This window comes from Ischnura elegans, assembly GCF_921293095.1.
Source record: "Ischnura elegans chromosome 13 unlocalized genomic scaffold, ioIscEleg1.1 SUPER_13_unloc_1, whole genome shotgun sequence".
NCBI classification, from domain to species: Eukaryota; Metazoa; Arthropoda; class Insecta; order Odonata; family Coenagrionidae; genus Ischnura; species Ischnura elegans.
The window spans coordinates 7,362,936-7,389,286 of record NW_025791657.1 but is presented as its reverse complement, the minus strand read 5'-3'; the positions used below and the strand labels follow the sequence as shown (position 1 = coordinate 7,389,286).

The window sequence follows — 26,351 nt, the reverse complement described above, 5'->3', positions numbered from 1 at the left end:
GACTTGGTACTGCCCAGGGACAATGAGTTGGTAAGTTGTGTTCTCACACACAGTGAAACCTGATTTGAACCACCTTCATTTGTACAAATTTATTGGTTCTATAAGAAAGAGAGTGTGTCTGTCTTAAATATATTTACGGGAAGTCAGTCACAGTTATGCAACCGTCAGTTAAGGGCTTTTTCAGTTGTAATGTATGAGGCAGAAAGCTGAACCACACTTAACTTTTTCAGTTAATCAACTTGTACAACACTAGAAATCTTCTTATAGAAATCGCATGTAACTGATGGAGTGGACTTGTGGATAACTGTGTGAAATGTCTGTTCAAGCCGTTTGTCTTAGCTATAACTGGACTGTCTCATTATTGCCCTCTCTTCGTTTTAAGCCATCTTCTCCTTAATTTCAATGAAGGATCCAGCAATAACTGTTGAGGCACCTCATTAAAATCCTGGGTACAGAAAATATGAAGACAATTCAATGTACAGTGGAACCTCGATCTATCGTTCCAGCTGTTTTGCCTCTGCTGTAAGTGGCCAAAACTCTCTTTCAAACCGCATGCCCTTTGTGATATAACTCCCCCCTCCCTAGTTGAACGTTGATATTCTGGAGTTTGATCTGTGAGTGGCAAGAATCTCATGATTACATTGGCCAGCTGGAGAGGTCTCAAGCAAAACAGGATTTTTTATTACCCAATTAGGTTATTATTGTTTTTCTTTTATTGAGTGAAGCCCATTATTCTCTCCTAGTTGCATGTGAAAGACGAGGACGAAGGTAATCTCAGTGAAGGGAATTATCCTGTGCTGTACATCTCAGATCCAGCAGGAATTTCAACTGATGTGTCAGACCAATTGGCCACCGATGGATTGGTGAGTTTACTGTTACCTTCTATAGCACTCTTTTGCTATGGCCTAATATCATTCGGTTGCGGAGTATTCCCAACACTTCTCAGCAGAAAAGTAAAGCATTCTCCCTCACCTGATCAATAATTATCGGCTACAGATAAGATTTCGTGAATAAATCATTTAAAATGACTGATTCATTGTAATAAACAGTTTTTTTGTTTTTTGCTAAACTAACAAGTCAAATTTGTTTACTGAACAAGTGAGCGTACTATCATCACATCACTCAGCAGTCATTTTTTTTTATAATGCAAAGAGTTCTCAAATCTGTTCACTACACAGTGGAAGGGTTATTAGGAAATGAGAGTTAAGCTAAGTACTGTTGAGTTTGGAACAGTTTAAAAAATGACCATGACATCATGACGTAGCTGCTAGCCGGATCTATCAACAGAGCTCGATCTTTATGGGAGATTGATATTCACAGGAATCAGATCAGATTTGGATTTCGTGATGAAAGTGAACAGGAATTTTCAACAAGGACTAGGGATTTGTCCTTTATTACTTTCGAATGGGGTGTTGCACGTTGGCAATGCAAATTGATTACGTTACTTGACGTCAAAACTTTTACGGATGTAAAAGTTTTGACGTCAAGCGGGTTGCATAATTTTCGTCGGAAAAATCATGCACACAAATAACAAGGAGTAAGGTTTTCTCCTTTACCACTTTTGAATGGGATGTTGTACGTTGGAAATTGATTACCAAAAGATATCAATCGTTAGTGACATGAACTGATTTTTATTTACTTTGACTCGATTTTCTGCTGTTGTTGTTCATAGTCTTGAAACCCTTCCATTATTAATGTAATACTAATATTTTTCTTATTTTTAGATTTTTATCATTTTCTCAGAAATCAGTGCTCTTAGCCTAGCTTGTTTTTGAAATTAAATTATAATGAAAGGGGAAGTCCACAGTTTTAAGAGCAAATCACCCTCTATATTTTCCCAATAAAGTGTTTCCTTCTTCTTAACAAGGATATTATTAGATTATATTTAAGGAATAAGAACTTTATTGGCCGAATGTTGTTGGTTGATTGAGTAAATCTATTTTCTATGAAAAGGCCGGAATCGTTCATCAAGAATAATTTATTCTATACTTACATCCTGTAAGGAGGTGGTTTCCCATTATTTTTTTATTGCCTAAACCAAAAGATTATTACTCCTGAAATACGAATTTCACACTTTTATATTTTTAAATGAGGATATCTACTTTTTGCGATAAAATGAACAGTGAAAATTTCAAGCGCGTGAAAATGCGATGGCTGAGTATGAATCCCGGGAAATTCCTGTGTGACGTCATTCTGGTTCCCGTTCTTGCAAAGTGAGGTGACCATCGGCTTAGGATGTAAGCACCGCTGAGATGCAGGCTGCTCTCAGGTAGCAGAGTACCCTGCTAGCAGGTAATGCTTGGCTTAAATAAGGATTATTAATACCCTATGAAATTAAGGAAACTTTTCGAGCCAAGGCAATTTTAATCAGTGATTATTAACCGCTGTTCCCCTGAGCTCTGTGTCTCATGCATGAATTGGTAAACTCAGACAATGTAAAACTCCTATCAAGTGATATAGAAACTAGGTCCCTGTGACGTCACGTGGAGTGGCATCGCATGGGCGCTAATCGGCCTTTTTCAAATGCGGTTAAAATTGAACATTGCAATTGGTCTAAATTGGAATTTCTAAAACCAAATAATTTATATATTATGAATACACTAATGGTGGGTCAGGAATTGCAATCAATGCCTTTCGTTTTTTTGATGAAGGACACTACCCTATTAAAATTTTCTTCATGATCACTTTTGCCTATTGTACCAATTGCGAAAAATATGTATTAATGGAAGTTCCACTTTCCAATAAAGTAATCCGGTAACATACAAGTGCCCCCTGTTAAAGAAGTTCATATTAGCGATGATAAAGAAGGAAATAGACTCAGTGATTGCACTGATGGCGCCTCAATCAAACTGATTCATTAAGATATTTCTGGTCAGGTAATACTATTTACAAACTATTTATTATCCATTGAAATTGAGTTACGTAAGAGCTGTATCGCCATCATTCTAAATTTGGTTTATCATATCTTTAAACATTTACTTTCTTTTTCTGTTTTAAATCCTTAATAATCTGTCTAATGATGCACGTACATCTAGAAGCAATCTTTTCCCTCCTTCCCATCCATCTCTCCATTTCTCTTTTTGACGAATGCCTTTATAAGTCTATCATATCTCATGCTGTGGCCGATTATGTTTTGCTTTTCGAAGACTTCTCCTACTATTCTCTGTACTTCCTTGGTACTTCCTCATTCGATCCCTTTTACCTTCTACATTACTCATGAGCAACACATTTCCAATGCTTTCACTGTTAACTAGGCCACCTGCAGCTTGTCTGATTGTAAGGTTATGAGATGTGAAAATGACATAGTGTTGAAACCATGTTAAGGAGTGGAGATATATGTTAAAGTGTGGAAGTTATCATTTGTTGTTTATATTTTATCACAGATAATAATTGCATTTAAATCTGAAACAATGTCATACGCGTGAAAGCACTGGTGTATACCTTTTGAGCAAATACGTATGTAATGGTTTCAGTTATTTCTGGACAAGATAATGATGTTCTTTTTAAAAGCTCAGAACTCTTTGCTTTGCTCCTTTTCGGAAATTAATTACAATGATACAGGAAGTCCACACTTTTAAACATTCTCATGATGTGCCCAATGAAGTTGTTCCTCCTTTTTTCCCAAGGCTTTTCTTAGATTATAATAGAAGGAAAAATAACTTAATAACTTAAATGGCTGAATCTTATTCATCAGTTAAGTTACTCTGTTTTTTTTACAAAGAGGCCAGAATAGTTCATCAGGGATTACTTGTTTACTACAGACACCCTGTAATTCAAGTTTCGTTCATGATCACATTTACTAGTGCACCTGTAGATTAAAATGTGTTTCAAAGTGTGTTCCTCTTTCCAATAGAGTGATCTGGCAACATACAAGTGCTCTTCTGTTAAAAATGATCAGATTAGCGATGATGAAGGACATGTGGTGAATGATTGCTCTGATGGTGCTACTAGCAAACAGGTGCATCAAGACTCTTCTAATCAGGTATTACTATTAATGAACTATATATTTTCCATTGAACTTGAATTTCATATGAACTATGTTGCCATCATAAATCCACATTCCTAAAATTCATTTCATAGAGTCCTGGGTTCTTGTCTAACATCTGCTTATGTGTGTACACCTTTTTATGTGTTTGTTCTTCTTTTTGTATATCCTTAATAACCTGACTTATTAAAACATTCTGTGCCATTTTTTCCCTACTTTCAGTCCACCTGTCCTCCTCTTTGTCAGTCTATTCTTCTAACAAGGCCATCATATCTCATGATGTAGCCGATTAAGTTACCATTTTTAGAAGACATCTTATCCCCCACTCTTCTTTTGACTTTTCTGCAGCTGGCATATATGAAACCTTACTACCATTTGTGAATATGTTCCAAATGTAGTGTTTTTTAATTGTCTCCTTACGTCTGTATTTTAATTCTCAGCTGTGAGTAGATTATTCTTTTTTGTAGAATGCTCTCTGTACCTGTACTATTCTACCGACTATTTCTTTCCTGCTTCATCCATCACTGGTTATTCTGCTTCCTGTAGTATCTCATGTCAGTCAGTTTTTAAGGTTATGAGAAGTGAAAATGACATGGTTATAAAACCATGGTCAGTAGTGGAGGTATACTTTAAAGTGGTGAAGTTATCATTTGTTGTTTGTATTTATCTCGGATATATTGCAATTACACCTGAAACAATGTCACATGCTTCAAAGCACTGTTGTATACCTTTTGAGCGAATATGTTGTTAAGTAGTCAGTTATTTCTGGGAAAACTTATGACGTTCCACTTCAATGTACACTGTTAAATTTTTATTTAGTCCCTGGAAGTAAAAACACCTCAAGTACACACCACTCATCAGTTGTTTGTGCAGAGTAAAATAAACATTCATATTTTCCCATTGAAGTTAAGCATCTTTTGTCCTATTAGGAGTTCATGTATGGATAACTTTTTCATTACCTTGGAATTGCCTCCCGTTATATCTACTCTGAGTAACTTATTTTTATAAGCCCAAATGTTTGATGCCTCCTGCCAAATTCCTGGCATATTCTGTAAAAACTAAAATTGATTGTAAAAATTTCACTGGTTGAACAACGATGTTATGTGGGTCCTTAAGAAACAGAGGAAATTGTACAACCTACTGAAAAGGTCCTATTTAACTATTATGGATGAACTAGGCAAAATTGTTCATCATACACATAATTGATCTATGGCACTATATTTCTTGATGAGGTTGTCCCACTTCCCCATGAATGGGCAGTGGATAGTTTCAACAAAAAAGTGACAGATAATGGGGAGGGTCTGACTTTATGATAACCTCAAACCTATCATGGAGGATACGTGTCAGAAATATTGGTGGCTGGATCCTGAAGAAGTGATAATGAGTCAAGCATTTTGTGAGGGTATATTTCGATGTTAAAGTGCTTTAGTTTATATAGCCTCGCTTCAAGGCTCCGAACATTAGCTGCAGGTGCAATGTGTCGTGGGCTAGTCTTCCTCCCTCATTTCAAGGGAAAATTCATGTGAGGCTTGATACGTGGAACCTCTGATACGTTGCGTAATACTTTACCCATTATACCACTGAGAAGATAATGTGCTGAGGGAGTCTCAATGCCCATTATGTTCACTGTGTTTGCAGGTTTCCCGACTAGAGTGAACTCCATCCAAGGTGAGTCGTGGACAAATCACACTTCAGAGAATATGCGCAGCTGCATCTTCTGCTCATCCTCATAATGCAATGAATGTGATTATTTCCCCGGCTTAAGGGGCATAGAGCTTTTGAAATTTCCAGTTGTGTGAGAGTATTATTTGGGAAAAATTTGGGAAGACGTATAGATCCTTAATTGTCCGCTTTCAGACAACAATGAGCTGTGCGTTAATACTTTCTGCCAATGTACATATTACACTTCAGAAAATTTTATTATTTATTCCATTCAATGGTATGATGTGGTAGTAATACCTATTACCTTTCTGCTGTGTTTCGAAACATTTTAAAATTGTTCATATGAGCTAGTCTCCCTTAATATGCATTAAAATGTAAATTCATTGGTAATGATCAGCAGAAAAAATTTGGCTGCCATGTTATGTAGGATGTAGGGCTTGTTCAGGAGCCCTAGTTCATGTTGGGTCCATTTAGTTAAAAATTGACCGTATGTATGGTTTTTTATGGCACATTTTTGGCAAGATAGATTTATGTTGGTGCTGATGACGTATCAATGGTCAGTTGATCCTTTAATGTCGACTGAGCATATGGCCTTATTCTAAGATAAACTTAAAGGAATGGTAAGAATAGTTTCATCTTTGTTGATCAATAAAATTCAGGACTTTAAGTCCTCTCCATTGAAACGATCGAGTTGAAGGGGAGGCATGTATCTAGAGCTTAATACAAGACCTAGATGGGGGAAAGCCACCCAGTTGGGATGCAAACCTGAAACCTCTGGGTTGGAAGGTGAAGACTCTTACCGCTTCTGCTGTGGTTAGCAAATGCTGAAGCATTCCACACCAAGGTGTGCTGAATAAACTAGTCATGTGAACCATTTAATAGTAGTAGGTCACTAAAATCTTACACAAACATGCTTTTGGCTTTCATGTAAATGAGATTTTATTGTTATTACTAATGAACATCAGCATTATTATTGTCATGTATTATCCTTTTGCCTTCTTTGATTGACACTCAGCATTTTTTTCTAGTTTAATCTAAAAGAGGAGGAGGAAGACCCTCTCAGTGGAGGTAATTATTCTGCGATGCACACTACAGATCCAGCCATAACATCAACTGATGTCTCAGACCCATTGGCAACGGATGACTGGGTGAGTGTACTTTTCCTTTGTTAAGTGCAGTTTTGCTACTACATAACCTCAGTCCTCCATGGAATATTCCAATATCACTGAAGACTGATTCAAGCGATCATTATTCATCATTTTCGATTGATCACATCAGCGATCACTCTTGTTTGTTGAATACAGTGATGACTCCGAAGTGAGTGTCGAGCGAAATTTTTTTTCGATAACCTTAATGCTGTGGATTCCCATCACTTTTTCCATCACTCAGTTGCTTTTTCTGTTGCTTAAACCTCATATCAGCCATTCGGAACACATACTCGTATGGAGAGATTGCAGCACTGCGTTTGACAATCATTGGTACGTCATAGACCATAAAACCGTGAATTTTTGTCTTGAAACCTGAAAAATCTCACAAACTTCTTTGTAGAACTACAATTGGGGGATCAAAAGAGAAATCTATGCGTTGATTTTATTTCAAGGTCAGTCATGCATTTATCTGTACACATATTCTAAGTAGAAGTAATGGCCCATGTGCCAAGAAATCACAAGGCTTCACCGAATCTGGAAGGCCAGTAACGAAGGTGTTCATTAACCCTGGTAAACTTCTTAACTTCCCTGCTATGCTGCTCCCTCTATTTTCTCACTCACAATCTTAAGCCAGCACTGGAGTTTTCTAACTATAGGTCATGTCATTAGAGATAGCACTGATATAGCTGCATTTGCATTCACTGAATCTCGCGTTTCTTAAACTTTTAGTTACTGTGAGGCCCATGATTTTTACTTGATCAGTGTTCCTGCCTAAAATGGCGTATCAATTGACCATGAATTTGACAACATTTAGACCATGAATGTCTGGAAAAAAACTGAATTTTATTATTTAGTTAGAGTGGGAACCCTGTGTGTCGTTCTTGAAGAAGATATTCAAAATGAGTTATTAATTGTACTGAACAGGTTGGGGGCACACAGCTTCTCTGATTACTCACCTTTGATCACTGAACAGGTGAGGGCTCTGACACTTTCCACATTTGTGAGGATAAATATATGTACGATGCTCACTTCTGATCAACACAAATCAGAAGGAAGGAGCATCATTGCTAGTAAACAATCGTAAGATTGGTTGGATGCAGCTCTCCTATCTGCTAGACATTTTTTAGCCCACATATTTCTTCTCTTTTACATCCTTGAAGACCTGGGCTATGAAACTCATTCAATGCCGCTCCTTGCCCTTCTTTCCTTCCACCTGTCCTTTTACAATTGTTTTCATCTCACTGTTATGTGTCATAATGTAGCCAACTAAGCCGTTCCATCTTTTTTTTTAAGGGTTTTTGGAAAAATTATCTTTTCTCTCTCTCTCTCCTAGCTTTTCCTTGTTACGTGCATGGTCGATCCCCTTTGACCTTGTCATTCTTTGGTAGTAATGCATTTGAAATGCTTTCTCCTTTAGACTTCTCTGCTGCTGTCAATGTCCAAGCTTCGCTTCCATAAAGAGACATACTCCATATGGAAGGAAAGCAAGTGACATTCATGTTACTTATTGTAGTAATTGGTACTCTCACACTCAGTGCTCGTGAAGTGATGATCAACTGATCACCGAGTATAGTGTGGCTAACTACACCAAATCATTTGAGTCATGATTCTTTGGTGAAATCGTACAAAATGAACAAAAGCATTCATTATGAATGATAAATTTGAAATGAAATTTGCTTGTGTTGGCTGTGGTTGGTTGCATTTCTACAAAATCAATTGATCATGCAGTTTCTAGTCGTATCTTCCAAAGAAAATTTATTCCCAAAAAAGAATTAATGTAAGGCATATATTTATTATATCAGATTTGGATATTGTGTGAACTGTGTAGAGGAAATTATGAAGGGGACTCAGGATTTGTCCTTTACCATTTTTGAAAAGAGTATTGGATGTTGGTAGACCAGGTTGGTTGTTGAGATGGATAATTATTTTTTCCATCTGCTGATTTTGATGGAGCTTGTTGTATGTATACATTTATTACAGTATACAACTCAAATATGAGGGGAAATGAAAAACTCGTTGCATCTCACAACAGGACAGTCTGATTCAATAATTCATTCATTGTTGCAGCATGCTGCAAATGGAACAACATTGACCTACCGATATGTAAATCATCATCACTCTTCATCTAGCTAATGAAATCCACAGAATACAAATAGTTTTTGCATGAGCAGAAGTTAAGTCAATGTAATCAGTGGCAAAAACATCTTAAATCAATTCAAATTACACCCAAGTTTCAGTCACACGTTCCAGCATTAGACTAATAGTCATTCACATGTAAGTAGTGATTTCTTACTTGATACTAATCCTACCATTTTTTTGATAAGATGAGTGTTTTTTTCAAAAACTATGGTAGATTATTGTACAATTTAGTGCATAAAAATGTTACACTTAAGCTGTTTACATGTTAATACTACAAAAGTGAATTATGGTTGGTATGTACATATATATGCTATTAATAAGAACCATAATTTTTTTGGCAAACTCACGAAGCTGTTTCTATATTTCTGTCCCCGTCTTTAATGATGCTGATTATGGACTCAAATGCAGACACAGGCGTCAACATCTTCCCAAGGTGAAGTGGTGGATTCTAATGGCAAAGAAACCATTGTGATAGACCTTGACTCTTTGCTGGTTGTAGCCAAGAGAGAACTATCTCCCAAGGAGACTGATGCCACTGAGGTATGCATGAAATTCACATTCAATTAAATTAATGGATGAAAGTGATATTTGGAGGTAATGCTGAAATTCAAGTTCTGTAAACATGGGCTACTTGATCCCAGATTTTGAAACCTTAATCATTATTTTCAAAGTTGGGCACAAGGTATTGTAACCGATGCCACTTGGCATGGTTTATGGGTAACTTAAAATCGGTGTTGACGAGGGAAAAAGAGCTGATGCAATGTGTTGACTGAGTATGTTTGTGGGCATAGTGAAGCAGGAATGGGCTCAATTATAAAGTGTTTCACCCTCCCCCCACAACTCCCTGCATTCCTGATTCCTGGTTTTTTTTGTGTTTTGTACGTGACCAGTGAAATGTCCACATTTTCCCCAACCCCTCCCTCCAAACAGCACCTATGAGCAGGGGATAGACGGTGACAGAATCTATACCCCCTCACTCTACAAAATGAGGACATGCTTTGGCAAACCCCCCCTCCCCGTAGTGAGGTTTCTAAGAAAACCTGCTTCATTCCTGGTTTCCCCCACCTGCCTCATCCCCAGAAACCTAAACCTTTCTGGGTTGTAACATATGGACGAATTTCAGCTCATGGAGACACAGGGACCTTGGCTTCATTTTATTGCCAAAGGCTATGCTGGTCAGCTGAAGGTGTCATGCCTGTCATGTGGAGGAGAGTTAGAGAGAGAAGAGAATCTTGGAGGTTAGACTGAAAAGTGATGAGTGGCAAAGTAGAGGAAATAGGAGAACAGAATGGTAGATTTCCCATGTCAAGAGGAATAAGATCAACCCACAACGCCTTGAATTAAATATTCTCTCAGCCCATGATGAAAGAAGATGCAGCGACCCCGACAGCAGCCAGCGAAGGAGGTCATCCCCATGAATGAATGAGAGCCAATAAGTTAAACAGCTATCCCACATTACATCCCTCCCATAGGCGCCAACTCCATGGGGCTTGAGAGGGCCCGACCCCCCTCAAAAATCCGTTATGGGTGTGAGGAAAAAATGTGTCAGGCTTGTCGATTTTATCCGGAGTGTCCAGATACCAAGATTGGAGTTCTAAGGATTCTAATGTTGATCATATGACTCTTTATAATCCTTAAAAAACATAAAACTCTCTACTTAGAAAATTTCCTGGGGCAAGATCCCTGGTTTGGCCCCCCTATATTTTTTGTGAGTCTGCATCCCTGATCCCCCCCAAGTTAAGAAGATTCATGAAGAAGTACTCTATATCCCCCAATCAAGAATAGAAGTACTAACTGTGTAGAAATCCTGTTGCTCCACAATAATTGTCCCTCGCCTAATTTATTCTTTTTACCCTCTTGTTTTCCCTGTGAGGGGTGCATATTTTAGTATTTAGGAGAGAAGGGAATAATTAGATATTGTTTGTGATTAATGTTGGTGTTGTCACTTCATATTTTTTTGTATTCATGCCAGAGATTCATAAGAAGTGAAGATTATTGTTTCATTATTTTAAATAATTTTAGAGATGTCAGTTGTTGTTGGTAAATCTGAAATCTGCTTACTTTCAGCCTTCTCGTATGGAGAGTGGGGAGCTGATTCAAAATCGCACAATGGCCATGGAGTCTATGACGGAGGCAGTGGGTGAGTGCTCTTCAGTGTTTGAAAATGACTATCTATTGAAAACACTTGTAACTAATTCTGACAAGGGAATATTAAAAAACTGAATCTCAGAATCCAATCAAATTTTGCAAATCTCACATGGATTTTTTTATGCATTTTTCTATTGTTTATGTTATATAGGCCTGTTATTCTTCAATATTACCATAAAGTTAACAGAAATTTTTTTATGTGTTCCTGGACCCCAAATCCTTGGTGTTACAACCAGGCACCTTAACCCAATACTCCCCAGACTGTATGTAGAACTTTCAACTTTAATTTTTTTCTATTTCCCAGTTTATTTAGGCCGAATCAAGATGAATTCGCATGAAACATTATTATATTAATCATGATAAATGATTTACATAATGTTGCGTTTATGCAGCGCTGGGAAAACTACATTAATATAAATGAACAATCAAATATTCTAACTTAGGTTGCTTCTTTTATTTTTTGCCTTCACTTATGATTAAATGTGTGAAAACATTCTGCGTGAAGATAAACATTGCACTATAAACTCCCAAAAGTTGTCCATTATTTGCACAATTGAGGTTTCTACTGGGACTTATCAGTATTCCTTTGGATGAAATGCCCTATTCTGTATTGAAGGACATGCTTGGGTATGTTATTTTTCCTAGGGCATCCCACGTATGCGTACCGCTTTTTATGCCATTTGTTACCAGTCTTTGTATTGGAAAGTACTTCTTGCCTCAATACAATTTTTTGATCTCAGACTGGCAGTCTAACTGAGGATTGCTTTGCCCATGACCATGATGTAAAATCGCCACACATTCCCCATTGCACAAGAGAGCCCATTTATAAATAGAGGCTACCACCATTTTTACGCTAATCTGGATAGGGTAACATGCTGTAGAATTATCATGTATTTCTACCCCTCCCATTTCCTGATTGTAATCGTTAATGACATTTGGTTGTGGAATTTGTTCTCTTTTCTTCTGCCTCCGGTTATACCTTTTCGTCCTTACTATTGGTTCAATATTCCAGTAGTTTGATGCAACAGTGACGACAAAATTATCATGCCATCGAACCAAGAGAATATCTTTTCACTTGTCAAATGGAAACCCTCAAATTCCTTTTTGGTTTTTTGCCAAATCTCTCGAAGACATAACAGCACAGTTTCCCATTCGTTTTTCTCCTTCCGTTCTTACTGCAAAATTATCCTTATCACTTTGAGTTGCCAACAGAATGTAATTGGTGAAGAAACTATAAAAATACATGGTTAGATGTTTTGGAGACTTACAAAAATTCAACAAATATAGAACAGTGATATGGGAAAAAACTGATAGAAATGGCCTGTAGATGAGGCTAGACACCACAATTTACCACCAAATCTAATTGGTTTCCTGCAGATGAGCATTTTAGCTTAGTGTTGCCCGAAATGTGGAACCATTTGCTCATCAATGGAAAAATTTGTTCGAAAAATTCCACACTGAATGCAATTTTAATTTAGTCTACTGAGAAAAGGCCTGAATTTTTCACTTTTGTCAATTTGAGAATCATCGGAGAGATGCAGATATTTTTGAATGTTATGAAATCTGTTCCGTATCATACATCACCTCACTATTAGGACAGACATGCCCTCTTGATTTGTCATGTACTAGTTAGTGAGCAGTAATGGATTGTACCTCGACAGTATTAGTATCCCAATGAATTTATTTTAAATCTGCCATTCTCAGAGTAAAAATATGGTTATTTTTCTCTCTAGCATACTCATTTGAATGTTTCAAAAATAATTCAAGTGATTCTTCTCTGATAAATAAGTGAATGATTTCAATTGCTGAATGGCATGCATACTGAGTAATGAGTGTTTCTGTTGCTTTACTCTTAAAGACATTTGGGGCTCGAATGGAAGTTACTCTTAATTTTTGAATTTAGGATACCGGTTTGCTTTCTGTATCTTTTACCTGGATGTTTGCGTTAACTTGATGATTGATCTTTAGATTCTACTGGTTTCAACTGTGGCTTGCCTTGAAGCAGGTTTGAATGTATTTTAAAAGCATCCTAAGGCAGAGGAATATCACCATCATTTATGACTATATTCTTCTTCGGTGAGTTCACATATTTTAAGTACAACCGCATTACTTCCCTCCCTAAGTACTAGCACTGCAGCCACTATTTCATCAGCCGTGATGTACCCTTGAAATCATCCATATCTTTAATACTGTAATCTTTATTGGACTTGCTAAGCTTAGAAAATATTATACCCTACTTGTCATGTTAATTAATATTCTTCAGTTACCATCTTGACATTTCTTCCAAGGTTTACTTCTGAGGCGTAAAATTTTCCTCACTTTTTCATCTGGATGAATTTTGTGACAACAAGCCGACCAAAAACTATTGAAATATTATTAATATGATTACTGAGAGAGTGATAAAGAGGCAATTCAGAGGACGATTTAACTGATATCTACCCAATTGAACGCTGATTCTTAGAATTACCATCTAAGCGCGGGAAGAAGGAATGGCAAGCACTGAGAAAAATGCGGTAAAAAGGTTCGACCACAGCAACACTACACCTTCTGAAGATACGTCTCTTTTGGGTAATACACCGCTCCACCGGGTCCATTGTTCTCGGACGACAGTTTCGCCGGCGTTACAGTCGGCTTCTTCAGGTCAGTGAAGTGAAGCCGACTGTAACGCCGGCGAAACTGTCGTCCGAGAATAATGGACCCACGCGGTGTATTACCCGAAAGAGACGTATCTTCATATTCATCGACCCGCGGAAGCCTGCATAAGGAACTACACCTTCTGTCATACTCCTGCTTCAACTTATATGTTTATAAACCTGTCATTCTATCGTCTCTAAAATTGAATGCATGAAAAGCTGAATTGAATGTCAACTAAGTAACATTTCTAGCGAATGATTTTGTTGTGTACCGGTTCCACGTAGGTGCGCAACAATTTTGCTGAACTAAGTGATGAAGTGTTGAATCTAAAATGTGTAGACATGACCATAAGGAATTCCCAATGACATTCTCCCATTGCTTTGTTTACTCACAACCTCTGAATACCACACAGAATACAGGGATTGAATTTCGAAATGCTCTTAAATTATTTACCGAGATTTGGACGTGGATGACCAGCACACTACCTGACCACTCCTGGAAATTCTTTGTTTGCTAAGTTCAGGATAGTACTCGAACAAGCGGAGAACACATTCCTTCCGCTGCCGTACCCCGCCTTGAATGATGCGAGTATTCCGTCAAAAATACAGGGCAGTCGTTGCATTCAATCCATGCATGTAATGTGGATTAAACCAGCAGTGCAGTGCAGTCTGTCGGATGGGACATTAAACTTTTGCCCCCTTGGCGCCATTCCTTAAGGGTTGCATAATGCCGACGCCGGGTTTCTGCCCACTTTTCATTCTGTTAATTACCCCAACCTGATCCATTTCCATTTCCCATTGAAAGCATAATCTGTCTATGGGGTGGATTTCCTTCCCATTTATTAACTTAAATGTCATTATTCCGTCCCCACCCCTACAGAAGTCAATTTACACTCGGAATATCCTAATATTCCTAGAGAGAACAAATAAAAACAAAATCGCCATTAGAAACGTTATTATATAGCCCTTGATTCATTTCCTACCCTTTTCAGCACGTTATTATTGAGAAAAATTAATAAAAAATATTTTTATTGAGGTAAATAAGATAAGAAAACAAAAGGAGAGGATCGAACTCCAAATTCCTACTTTAGCATTCGACCACCCAGCCACCAATGTCCAGAAGAAAGTGATAGGAAACACGTATATCCGACGTAGACTCATCTTTTTTACGATTTTCAATGGCTTTTTTCATGAAAAATTACGAGAGGTGCGCTGTTTTCCTTCGGCATCTTGAATTGATAGCCATGATCTGTCAAATCGGAAAATTTGAGCTCAGTCGGCCACCCGAAGATCGTGTATTACCCTTGTGAGAGAAAAAGTTGCTCAGTTAATCTTAAGGATATATCATTTAAAATTTGTAGTACATCAATGCTTTGAAAAAGGTAATTTTCAAATTTAAAAAAATATAAATAATTTTATGAAACTTTTGACGAAAAACAGTAAATTTTAGGATATTTCAAAATGTCAGTAAACCGAAGAAAATATTATCCTGAAGTGTAGGATATTTCTAAGAATTAAAATTCCATAATTTTTCATATACGCAACATTGAGTTAACCGCTTGGTAATGGGTTTACCGCTGTACTAACGCTCATTTTCTGCAGAGTGGCTCCTATTCATGAATACATTTGACCTTTTAATGTTTAACTGCATTTCAGATTTAACTATTTGGTTATAAAACCCAATGGGGGCTCATTCAAGGACAGCTCCCAATGGACTGTATAACCCAAGAAAATTCTATTGAATTCTGACACCAGATTGGTGGACACTCCCCTTTGAAGGATGTTGCATCTTAATTTCTCAACCATGTAACCTTTCTTTAGTTTATGTTAATAGTTCTACTGAAGAATTTAATCAGGTCGGCAAATGTCTAGCAAAATTTTCACCATGCTTGAATGATATAAACCAATATTTGTAGCCATGTGCATTCATATTGGAATTCCAGCATACCTTACCTAACAATTTAGCCTTTGAGACTCATTAATTGAAAACAATTCCCAATAAATCACTGGTGAAGAATACTTAGCATATGATTCCAATTCCTATTTCAATTATTGCGTACATAGACATAATAAACATGTAATTTTTTGAAATGAGTGAAAATAGTGTAGTCCAGTTATGACTTAATGGTACAATTTGGCTTTGATACACACCCCATCCAATTCACTGTTTTGTGCTCTTGGCAACTGTGCTTTATTAGGCCTAACAGTTAATCATGGAAGAAGGGAAATTTGGAGAAAATCTGATTTGATTAAAAAAGACTAAACCCAATATCAATACCTTGTGTGCAGAAGGTTTTCTTTTGCAGAGTAATGACAGAGGGTGACCACACTATGCTTACTTATTCTCGTTAGCTAAGACTTCAACACTTAGCTTCACCCAAAATTTTTAAAGGTGGTACAGCAAAGTAGAGGGCATCACCATCATTCAGGGTGGATATGAAAAGTTTGAATTTTTTGTATGGTAATATAACGTATAACTGCTAGGTTTATTTTTTCAATAAGATGCTATAGTGGCACTTTGTACATTGATTCACATTTGACATACTTTGAGTGTTATGAAAATTCATTCTGGACAAGAATTGAAAGTGAGGAATTGTAATAGACATTCTTACAGAGTCACTCATGAATCAGGGTTTACTGTGATTGCTTACAAGACTTAATCTATAGTCAATTCAATCTGGAATACATGATCCGCTAGTGAAACCGGAAGATGTTAGGTGGCCCTAGGATGGAGTTGGGAAGTAGTGTGGGGAAAGGCTACTGAGGAGTTACGAATTGTATAGTTTTTCCAATGCAGTTCCTCTTTGCATGGAAAGCCTTTTATTAAAATTGTGGTAGTGTTGTGCATTTTGTGTTAACCTTCTATGTAACTAGTTTGTTCTTATTGCTTTATATCTGATGAAGGGCAATATCCGCGGATATTTTGATATGAGGCATCGGAGCTTACCATCCTTAATGTTAACCTGTGTATGAGATCATTAATACACCGTGCCTTTGTACTTGAAATATTTTTTATAATATTGCAAGGTATAGTGGTTACAAAAGTTTCTTCTGACATAGCGCGATCCACCCCTAAGAAAATGTGGTGTTCACTTAATGCTTTTTTTGTCGTTGGCTATCCAATATAAAAATTTCTTTTTTTAGTAATTGTAGTTCTTGAAGATAATTTCATATAGTAAACCATATATTTGTAGCCATTTATTTTCCCCCAATGATTAATTAAGCTGGAAATGATTTGTTTGTGAGATTCAATTCCCTTATGGCCTCCGTTGTTCCTGTGACTTTGTATTTTGCATATTTTAAACCTTGCAATTCTAGGAAATTTTATATTTGATAATTATAATTTTTCAATTCAATGTTATGTGTATGCATGCCATTGGTAAATCGAGTTTATGATTACTTCTGTTCATGTAAAATTACACTGAGTTGTTTTCTGGAGTAGATACTTGTGGTCAACCTGCCAAACTTGGCACATTTTCTCTGAGGAGAAGTACCCCTCAATTTGTGAAGAATCATTTGGAAACCACCTTTAAAATAAACTAACGCCTTGAAAGCATCTAACCTAAAGATCAGTCAAAGAGGCTACCTTGATATCTGTCTAATGGCTGTTATAATAAGGGTAAAGAGTTACAGATTTCATCTCTTACTTATTTTTAATGTAAAATTCTTTTCTAGAGCTCCCTGCTCCTGAAAGAGCCTCAGCCTTTTTTGCACTCCTTGAACCAAAAATTGGAGCATCACGTTCAAGGAAAGGAAAGAAGGTGAAGAAAGAAACTTTGTCAATCGGAAAAGATATGCCCCTCAAAAGTCTTGCTTCAAAAAGGGAGACTGTTAGTTCTAGCCAGCCCACCTCCTCCAAGAGTTTAAATCATCTGTTATGTAAAAGACAAGTGGTGGGGCAAAAGGGAAATAAGATTCTTAAGGAAAACCTCGGAGGAACTAGGCAGAAGAGAAATGTGAGGCAAGCGAGGACTAGGTTCATGTTAGATGGGAAATCATGCACAGGTAGTCGAAACATAGCTAAGAAGTCTTATTCCTGCCATGGATATGATAAGTCTTTCTCTCAAAAGGGTGACCTTGTCCGTCACATTCGGACTAATACAAAGGAAAAACCTTATTCGTGCAATGAATGTGATAAGTCTTTCTCTGAAAAGTACAGCCTTGTACGTCACATTCGGTGTCATACGAAGGAGAAACCTTATTCGTGCAATGAATGTGACAAGTCTTTCTCTCAAAAGAACAGCCTTGTACGTCACATTCGGTGTCATACGAAGGAGAAACCTTATTCGTGCAATGAATGTGACAAGCCTTTCTCTGAAAAGAGGGACCTCGTCCGTCACATTCGGTGTCATACAAAGGAGAAACCTTATTCGTGCAATGAATGTGACAAGTCTTTCTCTCAAAAGAGTGACCTCATCCGTCACATTCGGTGTCATACAAAGGAGAAAACTTATTCGTGCAATGAATGTGACAAGTCTTTCTCTCGAAAGGACAACTTAGTATGTCACAGTCGGACTCATGCGAAGGGGAAACCTTATCCATGCAATGAATGTGGTAAGTCTTTCTCTACAAAGGGAAGCCTTGTCATCCACATTCGGACTCATACGAAGGAAACACCATTTCCATGCAATGAATGTGGAAAGTCTTTCTCTATTAAGGGCAACCTTGTCCGTCACATTCGGACTCATACGAAAGAAAGACCTTATCCATGCAATGAATGTGATAAGTCTTTTTCTACAAAGAATGATCTTGTCAGTCACATTCGGAGTCATACAAAGGAAAAACCGTATTCATGCAATGAATGCGAAAAGTCTTTCTCTCTAAGGTGCAACCTTGTCCGTCACATTCGGAGTCATACAAAGGAAAAACCGTATTCATGCAATGAATGCGAAAAGTCTTTCTCTGTAAGGTGCAACCTTGTCCATCACATTCGGACTCATACAAATGAGAAACCTTATTTATGCAATGAATGTGATAAGTCTTTCTCTCAAAAGAGCACCCTTGTCAATCACATGTGGACTCATACGAAGGAAAAACCTTATCCATGCAATGAATGTGAAAAGTCTTTCTCCCGAAAGTGTGACCTTGTGTTTCACATTCGGACTCACACGAAGGAGAAATCTTATTCCTGCGGTGAATGTGAAAAGTCTTTTTCTCGAAAGAGCAGCCTTGTCATCCACATTCGGACTCATATGAAAGAAAGACCTTATCCATGCAATGAATGTGAAAAGTCTTTCTCCCGAAAGTGTGACCTTGTGTATCACATGTGGACTCATACGAAGGAAAAACATTATTCCTGCGGTAAATGTGAAAAGTCTTTCTCTCGAAAGAGAAGCCTTGTCGTCCACACTCGGACTCATGCAAAGGAGAATCCTCATTCCTGCCGTGAATAAGCAATCTCTTTCTCAAAAGAGAAGCCTTTTCGTTCATATCCGTACTCATAAAAAGGTAAAGCCTTATACATGCAAGGAATGTGAAAACTCTAATTCTTCCAAAAAAAACCTTCTTTTACACATGCGGGAACACAGGAAAGAAGCCTCATTCTTGCAATGAATGTTAAAAGACTCAGTAGATCCAACTTTTCTTTATTTGCAAGCCCTCAGTGTTAGGTCTTAGTAATCTAATTGGCTTTCTTAAGCCATCAAGGTAAATAATTCTTATTACTTCGATTACTGCTTTTTTAAATGGAAAAATTGTCCCATGATGTTGAAAATAATATAACAATGTTCAGTTGGGTCTGCGACCTAATTTCATAAATGTTTGAGTAAATTTACTCTACCATATTTTCAAGGATCAAATAATTTATTTTTGTGTTTTTTACTGCTAATGCTTTACTGGTAGAAAATTATTTACATTTAAATGTAGGCCATGTATCTCAACACTTTCGACAAAAGTTTGAGGCATTTTGTCCTAACAATAACTTTTTGTGTAATATCTATGTTCAATGTGTTATTAATCAATGTTAATTTTTCTTATTGACGTTAGTTAATGTAGTGCCTCTATGTAATTTCTATGAAAATATTAAGTTGGTGATATTTTACGATTGATAAAGAGAGTGTTAAACTGAGTGACTCGTCTGTTTTACTTGTTCCTGTACGCCCTTTCCTGTCAATTATTACATCAATATTGGGTCGTTTTTTTATTCGCCAGCCACAATCACAAAGCAATTATTTGCTTAAATGACAATAAAAGTCGTCCTCTTGAAAACATTGCCTGCCATGGTTAAGGGTTAAATGATGAATGCAGGGAATTTCCTTCTCATGTAAGTGGCCATAAATTTACTGGTAACTGTGTCCCATCTATAGGCATGAACAAATTAACTTCTCTGCTGTGTACAAATAGATAATATTTTAGGAAAATATCGTATTACACGCTTGGTTTTGCGTGTCGAGATACATCAATTGAGATCATTTCATTACGGACGAAGTATTTTACATAAACAATGTGAGCATTAAACAATTTTATCGTAAGGAAATAAAATATCCGGTTGTTTAAGTCCGAAAAGGCATTTCTATCATGAAGATTTCTAAAAGATCATGGAAAAGAGAAATTTTATGAATAATTTCCATTCAGATTTGAAGAATTAAAAAAAAAACATTTTTGCAGAAATTTTACAAATCTACCTTGCTTACATTCGTCACGTCGCACAGTGGTCCCAAATCGAAAAAAAGCTGGTCAAAATTAAAAACGTCGTAATTTTACCTAAAATAGCAACAGAATTGGATGTCCCTAATGGATTTTGATCGTCTTAATGTGATTTTGGCATTATTTTTACGATATCTCTTCATTTTAGCTTTTTTGAGCTGTTATTATTTAAACAATTTTTAGAAAATCTCGATACAGATGTCATTGCGATTAGCGATAACTTGGTGTTCATGGAGAGGTTAAAATAGTATAATTTAAGACAAAATATGTACAAATTGTTGTTAAAACCCATTATAGAATTAACGACATGAAATTGGTGAGATTCGAACCCGCGACCATCAGCATAGTCGGTGAGATACAAAAATCGGAAAAAATACTCACACTTACTCATTTTTGGCTTCCATGTATTTGATAAGTCACATTAGATGAAATAAAATGACTGATATTAAGAACATCGAGGAAAATAATGTTCTAATTGTAATAAAATCGTTTTCATGTATCACAAAAAACGAATTTTAAAAGAATAGTCGTCCGATGTCACCCCATCGGACTCATTGTTGCTCTGCATATCACTTAAAATTAGCAAATGTTCACCTCACCTGATAGGCTGACTTCGTTTTTTGTAACTCCTGATGTAATTAAAATGTATGATTCAGTTATTTAAAGAGGCCTTCGAAAGATATCTTCATAATTTAACATTATTGAGGAATTTCTTGTATGTTCCACTCGGAATTTCCTCATGTCTATGTTCCTGGCCTCCAATGCTTCCTCCGTTAAAACTTCAATTGTAAGAAAGGATTCTTTGGAAATTGCTGTTCCATGTATCAGCACTATATGTACCATGAGCAGCATATAATGCAAACTATAATCGATGTACAGCTCAGCTATTTCAATGCAATACTGGCTGAAGGCTTCCTTATTTATCTCATAGCCGCAGGATAGAGATTTTAATATCACTGATTGTCTATGGACAAGTCTTTCATAGATACCTGTCGTGAAAATTGCAAATCACAATAATAATTAAATTTCATACACGTAAAGCATTTGTTCGTAGATTTTTCAATATTATGGAAACGGGTCCAATATTTCTTACTTATTGATTATAATTTCATATTTACACGTAGTTTCATCTTGTCTGAAATGAAATCCTGAATTAAAACTCCACTTTTAAAAATATGATGATTGAGATTAATGAGTGATTATTTTTATACACTACATATATTCGCCGACTGTGCATACACGGTAATCATTTGCACTCACTAGATGCGAGAGGGAGATATTGATATGCTTCTCGAGGGAATTTCATTTCCTTCTGCAACCAGCTTTTGAACGTCTCTTTGAAATGCTCATCTGTCCTCGACCTTTGATTCCACTTTCTTAGGTATTTCGAGAAAACATTCTTCGCGCAAAACGCGTCAGAATATTTTTTGCATGCTTGGTTTCATTCAGTCAAAATCTTCTTATCATATATTCCACGTCATATTCATTCTTCTTCGCTTATGAATATTCTTTTCTCTCTGTATTTTTATTGTACACCCCAAGGTACGAAAAAATTTGCGGCACCCATAATTCAAATTTAACAGGTGTTTTTACGGCTGAAACGAGGAATGTGATTTCTAAAAGTTGTCTATTTTTAACCAATAATAAACCGGAAATTATGAGTTGACATTGAATAAAAGATATAAAACCTTATATAGACTTGCCTCTGATTTTCCGGCGCATCCTGAAATTTGAATGCCAAACATTGGCAAACCAAGTGCTTTAATTATCTGGACAGGAGAAGTTTCTCGAGTTAGCCGTATTAACACAGTTCGGAGCACAGCACTTGTTCACTAAGAAAATCATTAAATAAAACTGAGTAGGAAATATTTACCACATCCATGCAATGGCTCTGGTGAGGGAGGGCGTCATCCTCATTCCATTATTATTAAAAAATGCACTTGCAAGATGCACGCTCCATTGGTGGGTTTAGACGAATTTTTCCCTCCGAATTCAATCCTATCTACGTCTATGGGCTGTTGAAATAATCCTGTGAACAATTCTTGCCATTAGGGAGCATTTATTTCTCTTAGCGTCAAGACCTTATTTCGGAATAACGTGCAGACAACGCTGTACGGCATGTAAGGGATCTCTATAAAAATATGCGGAAAGTTTTGCAAAGAAAAGCATCTTGCGGTTACTGTAAGGTTCTCGCATAGTGACTTAAGTAGTCGCTTTTCATCACTCATAATGTTTCTCATTAAGAGCATGAAAAACGGCCCTCATTGGTTTCATGAATATTTGAAGGTGAGTGCACAAACAAGAAGTGTGCATACGATAGGCGTGAAGCACTTGATGTATGTAATCGTACAGGATGTAGAATTATGCTAAGTATACACCATGCAAGTTTGACCACCGATACAGGAATATTTGAGCGATAATGCCACTGTTTCCCGCCGGGCGCCGGCCAGCCGCCCTCAGCGGAGCGGTGCACCGCTCAACTTAAAACCCTCTAGATGTCAGATAGGCAAGTATAGGCAAGATTTTTTTTCTCCATCTTGTTGTACATACTCTTCCTAAGGATTCAGCATAGGAATCTTCGAGGGGCACGGTGGGGCACAAAACCATATCGACACATTTGACTATAAATAGCCTTAAAAATAGCTAATATTATAAATAATTAAATATTGTTATAATGAATTCTAAAACGAACAAAAAATACTATAATATTGTACAAAAATATGCAAACTTACCGTATTAAAATTTACAAATTAATCCCTTGAAATTTAAATAGTCATTTATTAAGTTGAATTTCCCTAAAATCGGCTATTTCTACGCCTCGGGCGTTTTAGGCTGAAAATGCCCATGTTTGACGGGTTACACAGGTCAACATAATAATCACACAGACCTATCAGGTACGAAATATTATAGGCCATATCCTGTAGAATCCGAATACATAATTCAAAACTTCCTCGTAAAAAGTCGAAAAAATGACTTTTGGCCAGCTTTTTTTGATTTGGGACCACTGTGCGTCGTCGTGTTGATTAAATTCGACCTCCACCTTCTTGCATGCCATAATCTTTAAAGAAAGACCCACAACATCGGTTTTCTTTCACTCCAATGCAACCTTCCGATCAATAATTAATTTTAAAATCAAAATCTTCTCCTACGCCGAAATTCTACTTACAACTCGTTTCCATTTTGTTTACAAACAAAGCCACAAGTGATGGGTCGTTCTTGATCGATTCGTTCAAAATGATTTAATCACCCAGTGATTCAAATGGCTCATTATTCATTGCGCAAAGTAAAGTCGTTCATCAATCAGCCCGACTTACGGCTCCGTGGTCTGTCGTAAATCGGCTTCCGTTTTTTTCGGTATTTGGATCAATCATTAATCGGACAGACTTCCTATTTATTCAGTGATTGACTCTAAGTTCCTACTCTTGGTGTGAAAATATTTCTGTTGTGCTTTGTGAACCCAATTGATGTTTTCATCCGTTTACTTTCATATAATCGCTTTTTTCCCATTACGCAATGTATTTTTTATCTCCGTGCTGTATTATCAGGTAATTTCATGAATATTAATTGACATACGATAGATGATTTAAACACATAATTAAGCCGTAATTACCCTGACTGTACATACGACTTTTTCTCTTATCTTCCGGATTGCTTAAGTCTACTTAAGATGAATTTTCGGAAGTAATGGTGATATTCATCCCTTAATATGATTCACAAAATGTTAACATATTGCGTTTCCGCAATTCATTGGGAAAAATGTGGTACCTAAAAGAACAATATTTCAAAACTTTGGTTTCATCTTTTATTTTTCATTGTCACTTCGGATGAAATGTGTGAAAAACATTCTGCTTGAAATTTACTAATTGCACTTGGCACATCTATGATTTGCACCCTCGAAAATTTTAGTACAGCAATGAGTGTCGGTGTTGGGTGTTGGGTGAGCAACATTAGAATTTAATGATAGAAGATCAATTGGATTTAGCATGCTTAATCCGAAATCGGATTTCTTTTATTTCAGAGATGCTTTTACAAATGCGTGCATGATTGTTTTCATGAAACATCTTTCCCTCAAAATTCGTAAATCTCTCCAAGAATGTATCTATGCAAAAATATTTCTCCGTATCTTGAAATACGGAATCGCTATTAGCACTTTATTACAGGAGATGATTCATTTAAAATTAGCAGTTGACTATAGTTTTCATATTGCGCTTATTGAAATAAGTTTCTTCAATATCTCGATCATAATTCATTAAAGTCATGCGATTCATTTCAATGGATAGGTTTTTATCCGTCTATCATCGGAGTTCATTGGTTGAATTGTTTCAATCTTCTCATTCCTTGATTCAATCAATTCCAAGTCATCAATCAAAATGATTGAGTGATCGAAATGATTGAATGATCGAAATGACTGACTCAGTTGTTGGAATCACCCCAATGACTTGAATCATAAAGATGGAATCATTGAAAAGAACGACCTCGCACATCTCACGTTGAGACATTCGTTATTCAATTATTTCCCTTAGTTCCTCTTGATTTCTATGTCGCTACGTTCGTCTGCGTAATCAACCTAGTCCAAAATGAATGTGGCAACATATCTCCCACCAATTTGGAGTAGTGAGGTTTCTGGATATAGCAGTCAACAGAGCGCGCCGTTACAAGTTGAATCACCGTTTCTGAATACGGCCCTTAAATAAGTACTCATATTATGCATCAATATTTAAGTTTTATTAAGTGCTTATAATTTTTTGAGTGCCTAATTTATTATAACAACGCTGTGTTAATAATCCTATGGACTTGGTGGGCAGTTAGTCTATACCCTTGCCCGGTATGAAACTAGTTAGGTTGCTGTGGACTTTTATGATAATTGATGAGATTTCATGTCTACTCGATTTTTAGTGAATTTTTGCCGTGTGTATGGAAAATTGAAATAAAGGTACGAAACGCGAAGTTTGTTTGAATCTTCAGCTGTGGCTGACACCAATTCCATTTTTTTCTGAAACAGCAAAAATAAAGACAACCATAGAGTAAGTATATTCAAGAGGGCTCACGGCATAGGCGGAAATCGTATCGACAGTTTTAATTCTCAAAGAGCTAATTGATGTCCCTGGAGTGCCGAGCAAGAGGCGAGAGAGTCACATTTCAAGGTCATTACCTGTCCCTCGCTTCTCCCCTTTCCTTCCCGCCATCCCCTCTTCCTTATTCTCCGTCAGTCTCCCAAGCATCGAAGGAAGGGAAGACAATGTTTGCCACCGGCTGATTGAGAGAAAAAAGGCAGACCCTTCAGGGATTTCTTTCTCGCCTGGCGAGCTGCATCTTCCACGAATCCTTCCCTCTTCTCTCTGCTCGGCTTTCTCCATTACTGCTGAAAACATTTGTACAACATGCAGCTGTGAATAAGTGCTTAAACTGTCTCATGCAGTTCAAACATTGCAGTCCGAAAGTCAAGAGGAGAGAGAGGAAATTTTCAGGGGGGCTAAACGAAAAGGCTATCAGATACGGTCACGGAAGTATTCACGACCACCACAGATTTTGATGAAACTGTGTGAGGAGATATGCTCGAATATCGAATGGACGTTGGAGGGATTAACCGGGATAGGCGTACGCTAGTTTTGGCTGGATCATAACCATTTCAAAAACGTTCACATTATTATGGCAGGAGATGCACTTTTTGCACAATTGATTGGTGCTGTGTTGTTTGCGCTCTGAGTCATATTTTCATCCGCAATACCTCCTAGAAATTTTATTGTGTTTTTCCTCGTCTGGTTCTATAGGAGCCATTGTAAATGAGGAATCAGGTAGAGCCTTCATTCTTCCTTGTAAACTGCATCTCCTTAATTTTTTAGGTTTAAGTTGAGGCTTTCTGGTGGTAATCCAGTCTTCCACTTAGTGCAAGTGATCCGGGATGAAGTCCACGTCCGTGATTTGATTGAAATGCGTGGAAATAATGGCCAAGTCGTCAGCGTGAGGCCCAATGGTCATCCGAGTGGGTAG

General features: G+C 37.0%; 1 protein-coding gene across 1 annotated transcript; it reads left to right on the top strand.

The window, feature by feature from the left end:
* Window positions 1-26,351, top strand: LOC124172543 (gastrula zinc finger protein XlCGF57.1-like). Its single transcript, XM_046551988.1, has 8 exons — window positions 1-30; window positions 744-863; window positions 3,854-3,982; window positions 6,676-6,795; window positions 9,343-9,474; window positions 11,002-11,074; window positions 17,391-18,501; window positions 26,204-26,351. The coding sequence occupies exons 4-8, from the start codon at window positions 6,730-6,732 to the stop codon at window positions 26,349-26,351; spliced, it is 1,530 nt and encodes a 509-aa protein (XP_046407944.1). The 5' UTR covers window positions 1-30; window positions 744-863; window positions 3,854-3,982; window positions 6,676-6,729.